This window comes from Ips typographus, unplaced genomic scaffold (genome assembly GCF_016097725.1).
Source record: "Ips typographus isolate SLU unplaced genomic scaffold, UJ_Ityp_2.0 IpsContig103, whole genome shotgun sequence".
NCBI lineage: Eukaryota > Metazoa > Arthropoda > Insecta > Coleoptera > Curculionidae > Ips > Ips typographus.
In genome coordinates this window covers 211,456-229,728 of record NW_028098530.1, presented here as the reverse complement: position 1 = coordinate 229,728, position 18,273 = coordinate 211,456, and the positions used below count along the sequence as shown (strand labels likewise).

The 18,273-nt window shown below is 38.2% G+C and overlaps 1 protein-coding gene and 1 long non-coding RNA gene across 2 annotated transcripts; both read left to right on the top strand.

Annotated features, from left to right (window-relative positions):
- Positions 1–7,191: 7,191 nt before the first annotated feature.
- On the top strand, positions 7,192–8,582 carry LOC145739359 (uncharacterized; the record flags this gene model as incomplete). Its single annotated transcript, XM_081994802.1, has 2 exons — positions 7,192–7,486; positions 7,885–8,582. Coding segments are annotated over exons 1-2 (993 nt in total), but the record flags the coding sequence as incomplete, so codon positions are not given.
- Positions 8,583–8,587: 5 nt separating this feature from the next.
- Positions 8,588–11,685, top strand: LOC145739358 (uncharacterized). The gene is made up of 2 exons (XR_014180995.1): positions 8,588–8,734; positions 10,543–11,685. It is a non-coding gene; the product is annotated as an uncharacterized LOC145739358 (long non-coding RNA).
- Positions 11,686–18,273: the final 6,588 nt, after the last annotated feature.

Below are 18,273 nucleotides of genomic sequence, written 5' to 3'. Positions count from 1 at the left end.
TGCGCATGCCAAAAAGTGCGAAAAACAAACTGACCCCCCCTAAACGATGCCACTCAGTGTCAGTAACAAAATTTATACCACTGCGCAGAGGTAAAACCTACTGCGCATGCCAAAAAGTGCGAAAAACAAACTGACCCCCCTAAACGATGCCGCTCAGTGTCAGTAACAAGGTAGGACCTACTGCGCATGCCAAAAAGTGCAGAAAACAAACTGACCCCCCCCAAACTATGCCACTCAGTGACAGTAACAAAATTTATACCACTGCGCAGAGGTAAGACCAACTGCGCATGCCAAAAAGTGCGAAAAACAAACTGACCCCTCTAAACTATGCCGCTCAGTGTCAGTGTAAAGGTAGTAAATGATACTCCCGCAAGTTCCCTGTATTCAATATCTATTTGCTGAATAAATCAATTATATTTATGCATTACACTCTTGTATCCACTACTAGCTTCTGGGTGGCATCGTACTCTATTATGCCTACTCATACAATATAATATCGGTTGCTGTGTATACATAAAATACTTATAATAGCGAACCGATTGATGCAATACGATTAATAATTATACTTAGCTATGCATGTCAATGAACTGTTACAACTTCAACTAACTATGTTACATCAGTAACAACATTTATACGACTGCGCAGAGGTAGGACCTACTGCGCATGCCAAAAAGTGTAGAAAACAAACTGACCCCCCCAAACGATGCCACTCAGTGTCAGCAACAAAATTTATACCACTGCGCCGAAGTAAGACCTACTGCGCATGCCAAAAATTGCGAAAAACAAACTGACCCCCCTAAACTATGCCGCTCAGTGTCAGTAACAATATTTATACTACTGCGCAGAGGTAGGACCTACTGCGCAAGCCAAAAAGTGCAGAAAACAAACTGACCCCCCTAAACTATGCCGCTCAGTGTCAGTAACAATATTTATACTACTGCGCAAGCCAAAAAGTGCAGAAAACAAACTGACCCCCCCAAACGATGCCACTCAGTGTCAGTAACAAAATTTATACCACTGCGCAGAGGTAAGACCCACTGCGCATGCCTAAAAGTGCGAAAAACAAACTGACCCCCCTAAACGATGCCGCTCAGTGTCAGTAACAATATTTATACGACTGCGCAGAGGGAGGACCTACTGCGCATGCCAAAAAGTGTAGAAAACAAACTGACCCCCCTAAACTATGCCGCTCAGTGTCAGTAACAATATTTATACTACTGCGCATGCCTAAAAGTGCGAAAAACAAACTGACCCCCCCCCAAACGATGCCACTCAGTGTCAGTAACAAAATTTATACCACTGCGCAGAGGTAAGACCCACTGCGCATGCCAAAAAGTGCGAAAAACAAACTGACCCCTCTAAACTATGCCGCTCAGTGTCAGTTACAAGGTAGGACCTACTGCGCATGCCAAAAAGTGTAGAAAACAAACTGACCTCCCCAAACGATGCCACTCAGTGTCAGTAACAAAATTTATACCACTGCGCAGAAGTAAGACCTACTGCGCATGCCAAAAAGAGCGAAAAACAAACTGACCCCCCTAAACTATGCCGCTCAGTGTCAGTAACAATATTTATACTACTGCGCAGAGGTAGGACCTACTGCGCAAGCCAAAAAGTGCAGAAAACAAACTGATCCCCCTAAACTATGCCGCTCAGTGTCAGTAACAATATTTATACTACTGCGCAGAGGTAGGACCTACTGCGCAAGCCAAAAAGTGCAGAAAACAAACTGATCCCCCTAAACGATGCCACTCAGTGTCAGTAACAAAATTTATACCACTGCGCAGTCTGGTACCGCAGCTAGTTCTGCGGAGGTTCAGCAACCTGACAGGCGTGCCTCAGAGGTAAGTAATCAGCCCCTCGCTCCTGTCGAAGGACAACGTTGCCAAAGGCTTTATAACATCCTAACAACTTCTAGAAGCTACTACAATGTTCTGGAAGATATGGGAACGTTGCCAAAGGCTTTATAACATTCTGACAAGTTCTAGAAGCTTCTGCAAAGTTCTGGAAGGTTTCGGAACGTTACCAAAGCCCTTATAACATTCTGACAAGTTCTAGAAGCTTCTGCAAATTTCTGGAAAGTTTCGGAACGTTGCCAAAGGCTTTATAACATTCTGACAAGTTCTAGAAGCTTCTGCAAAGTTCTGGAAGGATTGAGAACGTTACCAAAGGTCTTATAATATTGTGACAAGTTTTAGAAGCTTCTGCAAAGTTCTGGAAGGTTTGGGACCGTTGCCAAAGGCTTTATAACATTCTAACAACTTCTAGAAGCTTCTGCAATGTTTTGGAAGGTTTGGGAACGTTGCCAAAGGCTATATAACATTCTAACAACTTCTAGAATCTTCTGCAAAGTTCTGGAAAGTTTGGGAACGTTGCCAAAGAATTTATAACAGTCTGACAAGTTCTAGAAGCTTCTGCAAATTTCTGGAAAGTTTCGGAACGTTACCAAAGGCCTTATAACATTCTGGCATCTTCTAGAAGCTTCTGCAATGTTCTGGAAGGTTTGGGAACGTTGCCAAAGGCTTTATAACATTCTGACAAGTTCTAGAAGCTTCTGCAAAGTTCTGGAAGGTTTGGGAACGTTGCCAAAGGCTAAGAATACAATTTGGCAGAGATTGACCACGAACGAGCCAAATTCAGAGTACAATATGATCCCAACAGACGTAGAATGGCTCAAAAGTAACTGTAGCCAAATTGTATTATTTCGTGTCAAAACCGGCATAGATCTATTCCGCTAATGTTCTAGTCTGCATATTTGATACTTTTGAGCTTTTCTACGTCGGTTGGGACTACATTGGTCGTTGGATTTCACTCGTTTGTGGTCAACCTGCCAAATTGTATTATTTCGTCTCAAAACCGGCATAGATCTATTCCGCTTATGTTCTAGTCTGCATATTTGATATTTTTGAGCTATTCTACGTCGGTTGGGACTACATTGGTCGCTGGATTTCACTCGTTCGGGGTCAATCTGTGCCAAATTGTATTATTTCGTCTCAAAACCGGCATAGATCGATTCCGCCAAAACCGGCATAGATCGATTCCGCCAAAACCGGCATAGATCTATTCCGCTTATGTTCTAGTCTGCATATTTGATACTTTTGACCTATTCTACGTCGGTTGGGACTACATTGGTCGCTGGATTTTACTTGTTCGTGGTCAATCTGTGCCAAATTGTATTATTTCATCTCAAAACTGGCATAGATCGATTCCGCCTCAAAACCGGCATAGATCGATTCCGCCTCAAAACCGGCATAGATCTATTTCGCAAATGCTCTAATCTGCATATTTGAAACTTTTGAGCTATTCTGCGTCGGTTGGGACTACTTTGGTCGCTGGATTTCACTCGTTCGTGGTCAATCTGTGCCACATTGTAATATTTCGTCTCAAAACCGGCATAGATCGCTTCCGCTGATGTTCTAGTCTGCATATTTGATACTGCTGAGCTATTCTACGTCTGTTGGGACCACTTGGGTAGCTGGATTTCACTCGTTTGTTGTCAATCTGTGCCAAATTGTATTATTTCGTCTCAAAACCGGCATAGATCGATTTCGCCTCAATACCGGTATAGATCTATTCCGCTAATGTTCTAGTCTACATATTTGATACTTTTGAGCTATTCTACGTCAGTTGGGACTACATTGGTCGCTGGATTTTACTCGTTCGTGGTCAATCTGTGCCAAATTGTATGTATTATTTCGTCTCAAAACCGGCATAGATCGATTCCGCCTCAAAACCGGCATAGATCGAGTCCGCCTCAAAACCGGCATGGTTCTATTCCGCTAATGTTCTAGTCTGCATATTTGATACTTTTGAGCTATTCTACGTCTGTTGGGACTACATTGGTCGCTGGATTTTACTCGTTCGTGGTCAATCTGTGCCAAATTGTATTATTTCGTCTCAAAACCGGCATAGATCGATTCCGCTAATGTTCTAGTCTGCATACTTGATACTGCTGAGCTATTCTACGTCTGTTGGGACCACTTTGGTCGCTGGATTTCACTCGTTCGTGGGCAATCTGTGCCAAATTGTATTATTTCGTCTCAAAACCGGCATAGATCGATTCCGCCTCAAAACCGGCATAGATCGATTCCGCTAATGTTCTAGTCTGCATATTTGATACTGCTGAGCTATTCTACGTCTGGGTGCCTATTCTAACTGCATTTCGACGTCGAAATTCATTGATGACGTAGCAATATCGATGGTTGGTGAGTTTTCTAGGGATTTTTACTTTCTTAGGTTAAGATGAATTTTCGACTGTTGGTAATGTTGAGTTGACAGTTGACAGTTGTTTTCATGTTTATTATGATTTATGAGTTTACTTTACGTGCTTCCTGAAGACTTTTGATTTTTCTGCATTACCTCGTGTATTAAATTAAGTTTTGAGTATGGCTTTTCAATTCGTTAATTATTTAATCGTGGAAGATATGGAACGTGAGGAAGAACGCAATCGAATGCGTTTATTCCGACGAACCATAAGAGATGCACCAAATCCATTTTCTATCTCGGAGCAAGAGTTTGTGAAACACTTTAGATTAAATAAAGAAGCATCTTTGGATATCATAAATATATTAGCTCCTCATATGGAACAAGGGACGCAAAAACAGGCTGCCTGTAATGTTAAGAGTAAGTAAAATTTTTTTACAACAGTACTGGAATAATTATCAGATTCATTTTATAGGTGTTAACAGTATTCCATTTTTTGGCTGTTGGAAGCTACCAGAGAAGCGTTGGTACCAACATATTGGCGTGCTTGAGCCAAACAATGGTTAGCCGTTGCATAAATGAGGTGATTAACATTATTATTCGTCGGTTAATGAGGAACTGGATCAAATTTCCTAGTAATGCCAACCAAAGAAATGCCATTAGAGACAAGTAACTATTTCTTTAATATTACAATTAGCAGAGACATAAATTGTTGCTTTATTTAGGTTTCTTTGAGAGCACCAAATGCCTGAAATCATAGGTGTTGTGGATGGTACTCATGTGGCAATTACCATGCCACATGAGAATGAACATGTTTTTGTTAACCGAAAAGGCTATCATAGTCTTAATTGTCAACTCGTAAGTACTAAGAAATACACAAATTTCCTTATTACCTTGAAAACTGTTTATGATTTGTAGGTTTGTGATGCAGAACTAAAAATTTTAAACGTAGTGGGTGGCCTGGTAGCACTCATGACGCTTTTATCTGGAGATCCAGTATTGTGGCTCAGATTATGAGAGGAAACTTTGAAAATATTAATGACAACAGCAAAATTATGGGTATGAATACAACATAGTCATTTAAAAATAATGATTGTGAAAAATTGGTGATTGCTTTTAGGAGATTCTGGTTATCCCTGTTTACCATGGTTGTTGGTGCCTGTTGCAAATGTTAATTCTCCACAAGAACAAAGGTTTAATCAAACATTCAAAGCATGCAGAAGTACTGTTGAAAGATGCATAGGGCTTCTCAAAGGCAGGTTTAGAGATCGATTCCGCTGATGTTCTAGTCTGCATATTTGATACTTTTGGGCTATTCTACGTCGGTTGGGACTATTTTGGTCGCTGGATTTTACTCGTTCGTGGTCAATCTGTGCCAAATGGTATTATTTTTTCTCTATACCATACATTTTTCTCTATATACGGTACTCATTTTTTAGTTTTTGAACCAATTTTCATGATTTTGATTTTCATAATTTTCATAATTTTCATTATTTTTATCAATTTTCATGATTTTGCTCATTTTTTAGTTTTTGAACCAATTTTCATGATTTTGATCAATTTTCATAATCTTCATGATTTTGCTCATTTTTTAGTTTTTGAACCAATTTTCATGATTTCGCCTCAATACCGGTATAGATCTATTCCGCTAATGTTCTAGTCTGCATATTTGATACTTTTGAGCTATTCTACGTCGGTTGGGACTACATTGGTCGCTGGATTTTACTCGTTCGTGGTCAATCTGTGCCAAATTGTATTATTTCATCTCAAAACTGGCATAGATCGATTCCGCCTCAAAACCGGCATAGATCTATTCCGCTAATGTTCTAGTCTGCATATTTGATACTTTTGAGCTATTCTACGTCGGTTGGGACTACATTGGTCGCTGGATTTTACTCGTTCGTGGTCAATCTGTGCCAAATTGTATTATTTCGTGGCAAAACCGGCATAGATCGATTCCGCCTCAAAACCGGCATAGATCTATTCCGCTAATATACTAGTCTGCATATTTTATTCTTTTGAGCTATTCTACGTCTGTTGGGACTACATTGGTCGCTGGATTTCACTCGTTCGTTGTCAATCTGTGCCAAATTGTATTATTTCGTCTCAAAACCGGCATAGATCGATTCCGCTGATGTTCTAGTCTGCATATTTGATACTGCTGAGCTATTCTACGTCGGTTGAGACTATTTTGGTACGGACTACATTGGTCGCTGGATTTCAGTCGTTCGTAGTCAATCTGTGCCAAATTGTACTATTTCATCTCAAAACTGGCATAGATCGATTCCGCCTCAAAACCGGCATAGATCGATTCCGCTGAGGTTCTAGTCTGCATATTTGATACTGCTGAGCTATTCTACGTCTGTTGGGACCACTTTGGTCGCTGGATTTCACTCGTTCGTGGTCAATCTGTGCCAAATGGTATTATTTCGTCATTTTTTAGTTTTTGAACCAATTTTCATGATTTTGATCAATTTTCACAATTTTCATGATTTTTATCAATTTTCATGATTTTGCTCATTTTTTAGTTTTTGAACCAATTTTCATGATTTTGATCAATTTTCACAATTTTCATGATTTTGATCAATTTTCATCATTTTCATGATTTTTATCAGTTTTCATGATTTTGCTAATTTTTTAGTTTTTAAACCAATTTTCATGATTTTGATCAATTTTCATTATTTTTATCAATTTTCATGATTTTGCTCATTTTTTAGTTTTTGAACCAATTTTCATGATTTTGATCAATTTTCATAATTATATTTCAGGTCTCGACTCGTAAATAGATTATTATGTAGTGCCCCCGCAGTACTGTCGACCACACACTGTACAGGCAAAAATCGATATTGACCTTGTACCCCTAACCACCCCGCACAAAGGACTTCATTCTTTCGCTGTGTGTCGACCCGATCACTTCGTGTACGTGCTTATTATCATCATCGTTTCTGTTTTTGTGCGGTTGCTGTACCTTAATTTGGTTTATCCGTCATGCCAAAGCGGAAACGGGAAAGGTGTCGTGATATGGACTCAAAATTAAAAAGGTTACGCCGGGAATTAAAGGAAATTGAAGAGAAATATGCTTCAAGGTCTACAAATTCGAGGCGTAGGGTGTCGTTTTCCTCGGATTCGGATGGTTCCGGCTCTGGTTATTCCAACCAGTGCTCGAATCGGGAATCACGTGTGATGACATCACGTTCGAGTTCCAGTAGTAGTTCGCCAGATCGGCCACCGAGCCGGCAAAGATGGCGCCGTATTATTTCTTCCGACGAGGAGCACCCCACTAGTAAGTGTTTCTACTTTCTTCTTTACATTCGTCCTTAGGCATACCACAGTTTAATTTCCTTCTGTTGGTTCCACTTATATTATCCCACTAAATTAGTGGAGGAGTAGTAAATACACTCTGTAAAAAGCTATATTTCTTGCCTACCCTATGCTTAGGTGTTCTATGTTTGGTTCACCTGCGATATAGCACATCACCCCCATCTTTGCTTTATCTCGCATAAAAGAGTGAAGAAAAGGGGAGGGGCACACCTACGTCAGAAAGTAGAGGGCAATATTACTATAAATTCCATCTTGAGTGCATACTCGAGATGAGGGTAGCAAATGCTACCTTGGGTTGGAAGACGCTGAACCAGGGGAAAATTAATCTCCCTTTTGTTTACGGTTCTTTCTCTTCCATAGCTTCGATGACCGAGCAAACAAGGCACCAACAGATGACGCCATCAAATGAAGCGGGGGGATCGCAGGATATTGATGCCGATCTGTTAGAGTTGCTGGGGTCAGATCTATCCAAAGCAGAAATAGGGGGACCGGAGTTGCAGAAGGATCTGGCTGAACGTTGGAGATCGGTCCTCATTAATGGACTGGGTTTAGAGGAAAGGAAGCACCTTCTGTTACAAGCAGCTACTCCGGGAAATTGTCTGGACTTAAATCCACCAAAATTAAACGATCTGGTTAAGGTAGCTTTGAATGAATTCCAAGTAAAGAGGGATGCAAAATTGGTTTCCTCTCAATCTCAATTGGGCGGTGCAATAGCAACCATCGGAGCATCCATCTCCGCATTATTGCGTGAACCAACTGATGGAAATCGAACCTGTATTAAGCAACTCAGCGACGCGGGACGGTTGTTAACAGACCTATTTCATACTCAATCAATATGTAGACGGGATCTTATTTTGACGTCAATCAATAAAGACCTAAAGGAAACTCTAGAACAGTCGTCAATCTCAGCGTGGCTGTTTGGAGATAACCTGGAAGAGAGGATAAAATCATCCAAAAACCTGTTAAAGTCGGGTGATGACCTTAAACCTTCAAGTTCTAAAACTTCGAACAAGGCTGCTTCTTTAAACTTCAAACGTCTGACCAAGGTCAGCAGAGGATTACCTCAGAGCAGACAACCCAGACAAAATCCGCGAGGGTCTCAAAACAACCGAGCGTTTTATTATCGCAGGACCCAGGACCGAGCCGCTCCACAGCCGAGGAGACGGTTCTCCCGGGAACATATGAAGCTCAACGTAACCAGACGTTAGAGGTCAGTAAAACTGCCGGCAGGCTGAGTAAGTTTTTACCCGAGTGGGAAAAAATCACCTCTGATAAGATTATTTTATCATACATTAAAGGTCTTAAAATACCTTTTTCTTCAGTTCCTTACCAATTAGCCGTACCTAAAGAGGCGAAATGGTCAGAACTGGAAATTTGCAATATCAGGCAAGTGCTTGGAAAATTGTTAAAAATGGGTGCTATTAATAAGGTTTCACCTTGTAAGAGTCAGTTTATTTCTAACATTTTTCTCCGTGACAAACCGGATGGATCCAAAAGGTTGATATTAAACCTAAAACAACTAAATGAATTTGTTTTTACCAGCCACTTCAAACTAGAAAATTATAAAACAGTCTCGAAATTGATAAATCGGGACTGTTATTTAGCTTCACTCGATCTAAAAGACGCTTACTTTTTAGTATCCATACGTAAAAATCATAGGAAATATCTTAGATTCAAATTTCAAGGTACTATCTATGAATTCACATGTCTTCCTTTTGGGTTAAGCTGTGCGCCTAGAACTTTTACAAAAATTTTGAAGCCAGTTTTAGCATTATTAAGAGGGAAAGGTTTAGTGTCAAACATATATTTAGATGATTTGTTGCTGATAGGGAATACAGTTCAAGACTGTCAGTTTAACGTTTTAAAAACAGTAAATCTCTTACAAAAGTTGGGATTTATAATCAATTATCAGAAAAGTTGCCTTAATGCTTCACAAACTATTACTTATTTGGGATTCTATTATAATTCAAGAGAATTAACCATTTCCCTCCCCGTAATTAAACAGTACAAGATATTGCAGTTACTGAAATCTATGGGAAGAAAGAAGAGTTGCAAAATCAGAGAGTTTGCCAGGTTCATTGGTTCTCTAATTTCTTGCTGTCCAGCTTTACCTTATAGCTGGATGTACGTGAAAAACTTCGAGAGCTTAAAAACGAAAGCACTTCACCTAAATAAGGGGAATTACAATGCTAGTCTAAGTCTGACCTCTTGGTTAGACGAGGATTTTCAATGGTGGGAAACCCACTTGTCATTGGGAAAACCCTTAGTAGTTCGAAGCTTTGTTTTAGAAATTTTTTCAGATGCTTCACTTACCGGGTGGGGTGTTTTCTGCAAAGGTCAAAGGACCCATGGGCACTGGTCCCCCACAGAAGCCACTTTTCATATCAATTACCTCGAAATTAAAGCTGCGTTTTTCGGTCTTAAATGTTTTGCCTCTGATCTCAGTAACTGTACAATTCTCTGCAGAATAGACAATATAACGGCCATTGCTTGTATAAATCGCATGGGAAGTGTTCAATCTGCAAAATTAAATTACATAACAAGGAAACTGTGGCAATGGTGCGAAAATAAACAGTTAGTTGTCATGGCTTCTTATGTGAAGTCCTCAGAAAATAAGGAAGCAGACGAAGAGTCGCGAAAAACTAAAGATGACAATGAATTTGAACTAAATGATGAATATTTTCTGGATATTACGCAAAAGTTTGGTATGCCAGATATTGATTTATTCGCCTCCCGAACGAATAAAAAATGTAAAATGTTTGTTTCATGGCATAAAGACCCTGAAAGTGCGGCTGTGGACGCTTTCACATTAAATTGGTCATCTTTAAAGTTTTATGCATTCCCTCCTTTTTCTCAGATTTTAAGGGTACTGAATAAAATCGAACACGATGAGGCCACAGGGATTGTGGTGGTACCCAAATGGGAAACTCAGCCGTGGTTTCCAAAGTTTTTATCACTCTTAACAGAAAACTGTATATCTTTTGCCCCAAGTGAAAATCTACTTTCTTTTCCAAACAGATTGCCTCATCCTCTCCATCAACACCTTACCCTGGTTGCAGGAGTCTTATCCGGGAAACGCTCCTGAGAGGAAACGTTCCTTCAGAGTGTTTGGATATATGTATGGCGTCTGTCACGGAGTCAACTCTGAAACAGTACAACTCTGCTCTGAAGAGGTGGTGGGGATACTGCAATCTAAAGTCAGTGAATGTGTTTACAAAGTCGCCTGAACACATTTTAGAATTTTTTGCCTACTGTTTTAGGGAAGGCAATTCTTATGGAGCTCTAAACTCATACAGAGCGGCCTTAAATCAAATAATTTCGAACGATGTTCTTTCAGACATTCGAATAAAAAGATTTTTTAAAGGTGTTTACAACCTGCGGCCTAACTTACCTAGATATGAGAACATTTGGGACCCCTCTGTGGTCTTAGACTATCTTAACAAGTTACCAAGCGAAAAACTGAACCTAAAAGAGCTGACTTTTAAACTCGCTGTGCTACTATTGCTTGCAACAGGTCAGCGCCTCCAGACAATTGCAAGTATAGAAACTTGTAACATCGAAAAAGCAGCAGATAAATTGTCAATAAAAATTCCAAAAAGACTTAAAACCTCTGCAAGAAACATTAAGCAACCCAATTTTATATTTCCATATTTTCCAAATAAAGAGCTCTGTGTCGCTCATATCATAAATGTATACCTGGATAAAACAAAAAACTTAAGGGACGCTAAAGCAACAAATTTGCTGATTACCTTTAGGAAGCCTTATAAAAATGCGTCGTCCCAATCTATCGCTAGGTGGGTAAAAACGGTTTTGGGAAAAAGTGGAATAAACACGGACATATTTTCTGCGCATAGTACCCGGCATGCTGCTACCTCAGCAGCAGCACGCAGAGGTATAACTATTGACACAATTAAAAACTCTGCGGGTTGGTCTAAAAAATCAGAAGTTTTTGCCAAGTTTTATAACAGGCCTTTGTGCACTACCAACTTTGCGTCTGCTATTCTTAATTACACTTAGTTGTACTTATTTTTATGTTATGTTTACGTTACTGGTTTTCTCCATATTACATATTACGGTTATGTTATCTTAAGCGAGTTAGCGATGGTTTCATGCTAGATTAGTTTAATCAATGTTGTAATAAAGTTATGTTCAGTTAGTTCGAACAGTTAGTTCATTCATTTAATTCCACGACTTGGTTTTCCCTCCTAACATTAAAAATTGTTGCCTTTGCTTTAAACATCTACATAATAATCTATTTACGAGTCGAGACCTGAAATATAATCAATGGATCAAACGAACTTACCTGTGTGAAGTTCGATCCTAATTATATCCAGGTCTCGACGAAGTAAATAGACCCCACCCATCCCACAATCCATTCTACCAAGTACTCAGTTCCTAGTACTTTCTTTTTCAGCAACAATTTTTTCAGCTTTCAAAAAAATGAAGTCCTTTGTGCGGGGTGGTTAGGGGTACAAGGTCAATATCGATTTTTGCCTGTACAGTGTGTGGTCGACAGTACTGCGGGGGCACTACATAATAATCTATTTACTTCGTCGAGACCTGGATATAATTAGGATCGAACTTCACACAGGTAAGTTCGTTTGATCCATTAATTTTCATGATTTCTATCAATTATCATGATTATGCTCATTTTTTAGTTTTTGAACCAATTTTCATGATTTTGATCAATTTTCACAATTTTCATGATTTTTATCAATTTTCATGATTTTGCTCATTTTTTAGTTTTTGAACCAATTTTCATGATTTTGATTTTCATAATTTTCATAATTTTCATTATTTTTATCAATTTTCATGATTTTGCTCATTTTTTAGTTTTTGAACCAATTTTCATGATTTTGATCAATTTTCATAATCTTCATGATTTTGCTCATTTTTTAGTTTTTGAACCAATTTTCATGATTTCGCCTCAATACCGGTATAGATCTATTCCGCTGATGTTCTAGTCTGCATATTTGATACTTTTGAGCTATTCTACGTCGGTTGGGACTATTTTGGTCGCTGGATTTTACTCGTTCGTGGTCAATCTGTGCCAAATGGTATTATTTCGTCTCAAAACCGGCATAGATCGATTTCGTCTCAAAACCGGCATAGATCGATTTCGCCTCAAAAACAGCATAGATCGATTCCGCTAATGTTCTAGTCTGCATATTTGATACTTTTGAGCTATTCTACGTCGGTTCGGACTACATTGGTCGCTGGATTTTACTCGTTCGTGGTCAATCTGTGCCGAATTGTATTATTTCGTCTCAAAACCGGCATAGATCGATTCCGCTGATGTTCTAGTCTGCATATTTGATACTTTTAAGCTATTCTACGTCGGTTGGGACTACATTGGTCGCTGGATTTCACTCGTTCGTGGTCAATCTGTGCCAAATTGTATTATTTCGTCTCAAAACCGGCATAGATCTTTCCGCTGATTTTCTAGTCTGCATATTTGATACTTTTGAGTTCTTCACTTCAATTTTCATAATTTTCATGATTTTGATCAATTTTCATAATTTTGCGCATTTTTTAGTTTTTAAAACAATTTTCAAGATTTTGATCAATTTTCATAATTTTCATGATTTTTATCAATTTTCATGATTTTGCTCATTTTTTAGTTTTTGAACCAATTTTCATGATTTTGATCAATTTTCATGATTTTGCTCATTTTTTAGTTTTTGAACCAATTTTCATGATTTTGATCAATTTTCATAATTTTCATGATTTTTATCAATTTTCATCATTTTCATGATTTTTATCAGTTTTCATGATTTTGCTAATTTTTTAGTTTTTGAACCAATTTTCATGATTTTGATCAATTTTCATAATTTTCATTATTTTTATCAATTTTCATGATTTTGCTCATTTTTTAGTTTTTGAACCAATTTTCATGATTTTGATCAATTTTCATAATTTTCATGATTTCTATCAATTTTCATGATTTTGCTAATTTTTTAGTTTTTGAACCAATTTTCATGATTTTGATCAATTTTCACAATTTTCATGATTTTGCTCATTTTTTAGTTTTTGAACCAATTTTCATGATTTTGATTTTCATAATTTCCATTATTTTTATCAATTTTCATGATTTTGCTCATTTTTTAGTTTTTGAACCAATTTTCATGATTTTGATCAATTTTCATAATCTTCATGATTTTGCTCATTTTTTAGTTTTTGAACCAATTTTCATGATTTCGCCTCAATACCGGTATAGATCTATTCCGCTAATGTTCTAGTCTGCATATTTGATACTTTTGAGCTATTCTATGTCGGTTGGGACTACATTGGTCGCTGGATTTTACTCGTTCGTGGTCAATCTGTGCCAAATTGTATTATTTCGTGGCAAAACCGGCATAGATCGATTCCGCCTCAAAACCGGCATAGATCTATTCCGCTAATGTTCTAGTCTGCATATTTGATACTTTTGAGCTATTCTACGTCTGTTGGGACTACATTGGTCGCTGGATTTCACTCGTTCGTTGTCAATCTGTGCCAAATTGTATTATTTCGTCTCAAAACCGGCATAGATCGATTCCGCTGATGTTCTAGTCTGCATATTTGATACTGCTGAGCTATTCTACGTAGGTTGGGACTATTTTGGTACGGACTACATTGGTCGCTGGATTTCAGTCGTTCGTAGTCAATCTGTGCCAAATTGTATTATTTCATCTCAAAACTGGCATAGATCGATTCCGCCTCAAAACCGGCATAGATCTATTCCGCTAATGTTCTAGTCTGCAGATTTGATACTTTTGAGCTATTCTACGTCGGTTGGGACTACATTGGTCGCTGGATATTACTCGTTCGTGGTCAATCTGTGCCAAATGGTATTATTTCGTCTCAAAACCGGCATAGATCGATTCCGCCTCAAAACCGGCATAGATCGATTCCGCTAATGTTCTAGTCTGCATATTTGATACTTTTGAGCTATTCTACGTCGGTTGGGACTACATTGGTCGCTGGATTTCACTCGTTCGTGGTCAATCAGTGCCAAATTGTATTATTTCGTCTCAAAACCGGCATAGATCGATTTCGCCTCAAAACCAGCATAGATCTATTCCGCTAATGTTCTGGTCTGCATATTTGATACTTTTGAGCTATTCTACGTCGGTTGGGACTACATTGGTCGCTGGATTTTACTCGTTCGTTGTCTATCTGTGCCAAATTGTATTATTTCGTCTCAAAACCGGCATAGATCGATTCCGCTGATGTTCTAGTCTGCATATTTGATACTGCTGAGCTATTCTACGTCTGTTGGGACCACTTTGGTCTCTGGATTTCACTCGTTCGTGGTCAATCTGTGCCAAATTGTATTATTTAGTCTCAAAACCGGCATAGATCGATTCCGCCTCAAAACCGGCATAGATCGATTCCGCTAATGTTCTAGTCTGCATATTTGATACTTTTGAGCTATTCTACGTCGGTTGAGACTACATTGGTCGCTGGATTTCACTCGTTCGTGGTCAATCTGTGCCAAATTGTATTATTTCGTCTCAAAACCGGCATAGATCTTTCCGCTGATTTTCTAGTCTGCATATTTGATACTTTTGAGTTCTTCACTTCAATTTTCATAATTTTCATGATTTCTATCAATTTTCATGATTTTGCTCATTTTTTAGTTTTTGAACCAATTTTCATGATTTTGATCAATTTTCACAATTTTCATGATTTTTATCAATTTTCATGATTTTGCTCATTTTTTAGTTTTTGAACCAATTTTCATGATTTTGATTTTCATAATTTTCATAATTTTCATTATTTTTATCAATTTTCATGATTTTGCTCATTTTTTAGTTTTTGAACCAATTTTCATGATTTTGATCAATTTTCATAATCTTCATGATTTTGCTCATTTTTTAGTTTTTGAACCAATTTTCATGATTTCGCCTCAATACCGGTATAGATCTATTCCGCTGATGTTCTAGTCTGCATATTTGATACTTTTGAGCTATTCTACGTCGGTTGGGACTATTTTGGTCGCTGGATTTTACTCGTTCGTGGTCAATCTGTGCCAAATGGTATTATTTCGTCTCAAAACCGGCATAGATCGATTTCGTCTCAAAACCGGCATAGATCGATTTCGCCTCAAAAACAGCATAGATCGATTCCGCTAATGTTCTAGTCTGCATATTTGATACTTTTGAGCTATTCTACGTCGGTTCGGACTACATTGGTCGCTGGATTTTACTCGTTCGTGGTCAATCTGTGCCGAATTGTATTATTTCGTCTCAAAACCGGCATAGATCGATTCCGCTGATGTTCTAGTCTGCATGTTTGATACTTTTGAGCTATTCTACGTCGGTTGGGACTACATTGGTCGCTGGATTTCACTCGTTCGTGGTCAATCTGTGCCAAATTGTATTATTTCGTCTCAAAACCGGCATAGATCTTTCCGCTGATTTTCTAGTCTGCATATTTGATACTTTTGAGTTCTTCACTTCAATTTTCATAATTTTCATGATTTTGATCAATTTTCATAATTTTGCGCATTTTTTAGTTTTTAAAACAATTTTCAAGATTTTTATCAATTTTCATAATTTTCATGATTTTTATCAATTTTCATGATTTTGCTCATTTTTTAGTTTTTGAACCAATTTTCATGATTTTGCTCATTTTTTAGTTTTTGAACCAATTTTCATGATTTTGATCAATTTTCATAATTTTCATGATTTTTATCAATTTTCATCATTTTCATGATTTTTATCAGTTTTCATGATTTTGCTAATTTTTTAGTTTTTGAACCAATTTTCATGATTTTGATCAATTTTCATAATTTTCATGATTTCTATCAATTTTCATGATTTTGCTAATTTTTTAGTTTTTGAACCAATTTTCATGATTTTGATCAATTTTCACAATTTTCATGATTTTTATCAATTTTCATGATTTTGCTAATTTTTTAGTTTTTGAACCAATTTTCATGATTTTGATTTTCATAATTTTCATAATTTTCATTATTTTTATCAATTTTCATGATTTTGCTCATTTTTTAGTTTTTGAACCAATTTTCATGATTTTGATCAATTTTCATAATCTTCATGATTTTGCTCATTTTTTAGTTTTTGAACCAATTTTCATGATTTCGCCTCAATACCGGTATAGATCTATTCCGCTAATGTTCTAGTCTGCATATTTGATACTTTTGAGCTATTCTATGTCGGTTGGGACTACATTGGTCGCTGGATTTTACTCGTTCGTGGTCAATCTGTGCCAAATTGTATTATTTCGTCTCAAAACCGGCATAGATCGATTCCGCCTCAAAACCGGCATAGATCGATTCGGCCTCAAAACCGGCATAGATCTATTCCGCTAATGTTCTAGTCTGCATATTTGATACTTTTGAGCTATTCTACGTCTGTTGGGACTACATTGGTCGCTGGATTTCACTCGTTCGTTGTCAATCTGTGCCAAATTGTATTATTTCGTCTCAAAACCGGCATAGATCGATTCCGCTGATGTTCTAGTCTGCATATTTGATACTGCTGAGCTATTCTACGTCGGTTGGGACTATTTTGGTACGGACTACATTGGTCGCTGGATTTCAGTCGTTCGTAGTCAATCTGTGCCAAATTGTATTATTTCATCTCAAAACTGGCATAGATCGATTCCGCCTCAAAACCGGCATAGATCTATTCCGCTAATGTTCTAGTCTGCAGATTTGATACTTTTGAGCTATTCTACGTCGGTTGGGACTACATTGGTCGCTGGATATTACTCGTTCGTGGTCAATCTGTGCCAAATTGTATTATTTCGTGGCAAAACCGGCATAGATCGATTCCGCTGATGTTCTAGTCTGCATATTTGATACTTTTGAGCTATTCTACGTCGGTTGGGACTATTTTGGTCGCTGGATTTTACTCGTTCGTGGTCAATCTGTGCCAAATGGTATTATTTCGTCTCAAAACCGGCGTAGATCGATTTCGTCTAAAACCGGCATAGATCGATTTCGCCTCAAAACCAGCATAGATCTATTCCGCTAATGTTCTAGTCTGCATATTTGATACTTTTGAGCTATTCTACGTCGGTTCGGACTACATTGGTAGCTGGATTTCACTCGTTCGTGGTCAATCTGTGCCAAATTGTATTATTTCGTCTCAAAACCGGCATAGATCGATTCCGCTGATGTTCTAGTCTGCATATTTGATACTGCTGAGCTATTCTACGTCGGTTGGGACTATTTTGGTACGGACTACATTGGTCGCTGGATTTCAGTCGTTCGTAGTCAATCTGTGCCAAATTGTATTACTTCGTCTCAAAACTGGCATAGATCGATTCCGCCTCAAAACCGGCATAGATCTATTCCGCTAATGTTCTAGTCTGCATATTTGATACTTTTGAGCTATTCTACGTCTGTTGGGACCACTTTGGTCGCTGGATTTCACTCGTTCGTGGTCAATCTGTGCCAAATGGTATTATTTCGTCTCAAAACCGGCATAGATCGATTCCGCCTCAAAACCGGCATAGATCGATTCCGCTAATATTCTAGTCTGCATATTTGATACTTTTGAGCTATTCTACGTCGGTTGGGACTACATTGGTCGCTGGATTTCACTCGTTCGTGGTCAATCAGTGCCAAATTGTATTATTTCGTATCAAAACCGGCATAGATCGATTCCGCTGAGGTTCTAGTCTGCATATTTGATACTGCTGAGCTATTCTACGTCTGTTGGGACCACTTTGGTCGCTGGATTTCACTCGTTCGTGGTCAATCTGTGCCAAATGGTATTATTTCGTCTCAAAACCGGC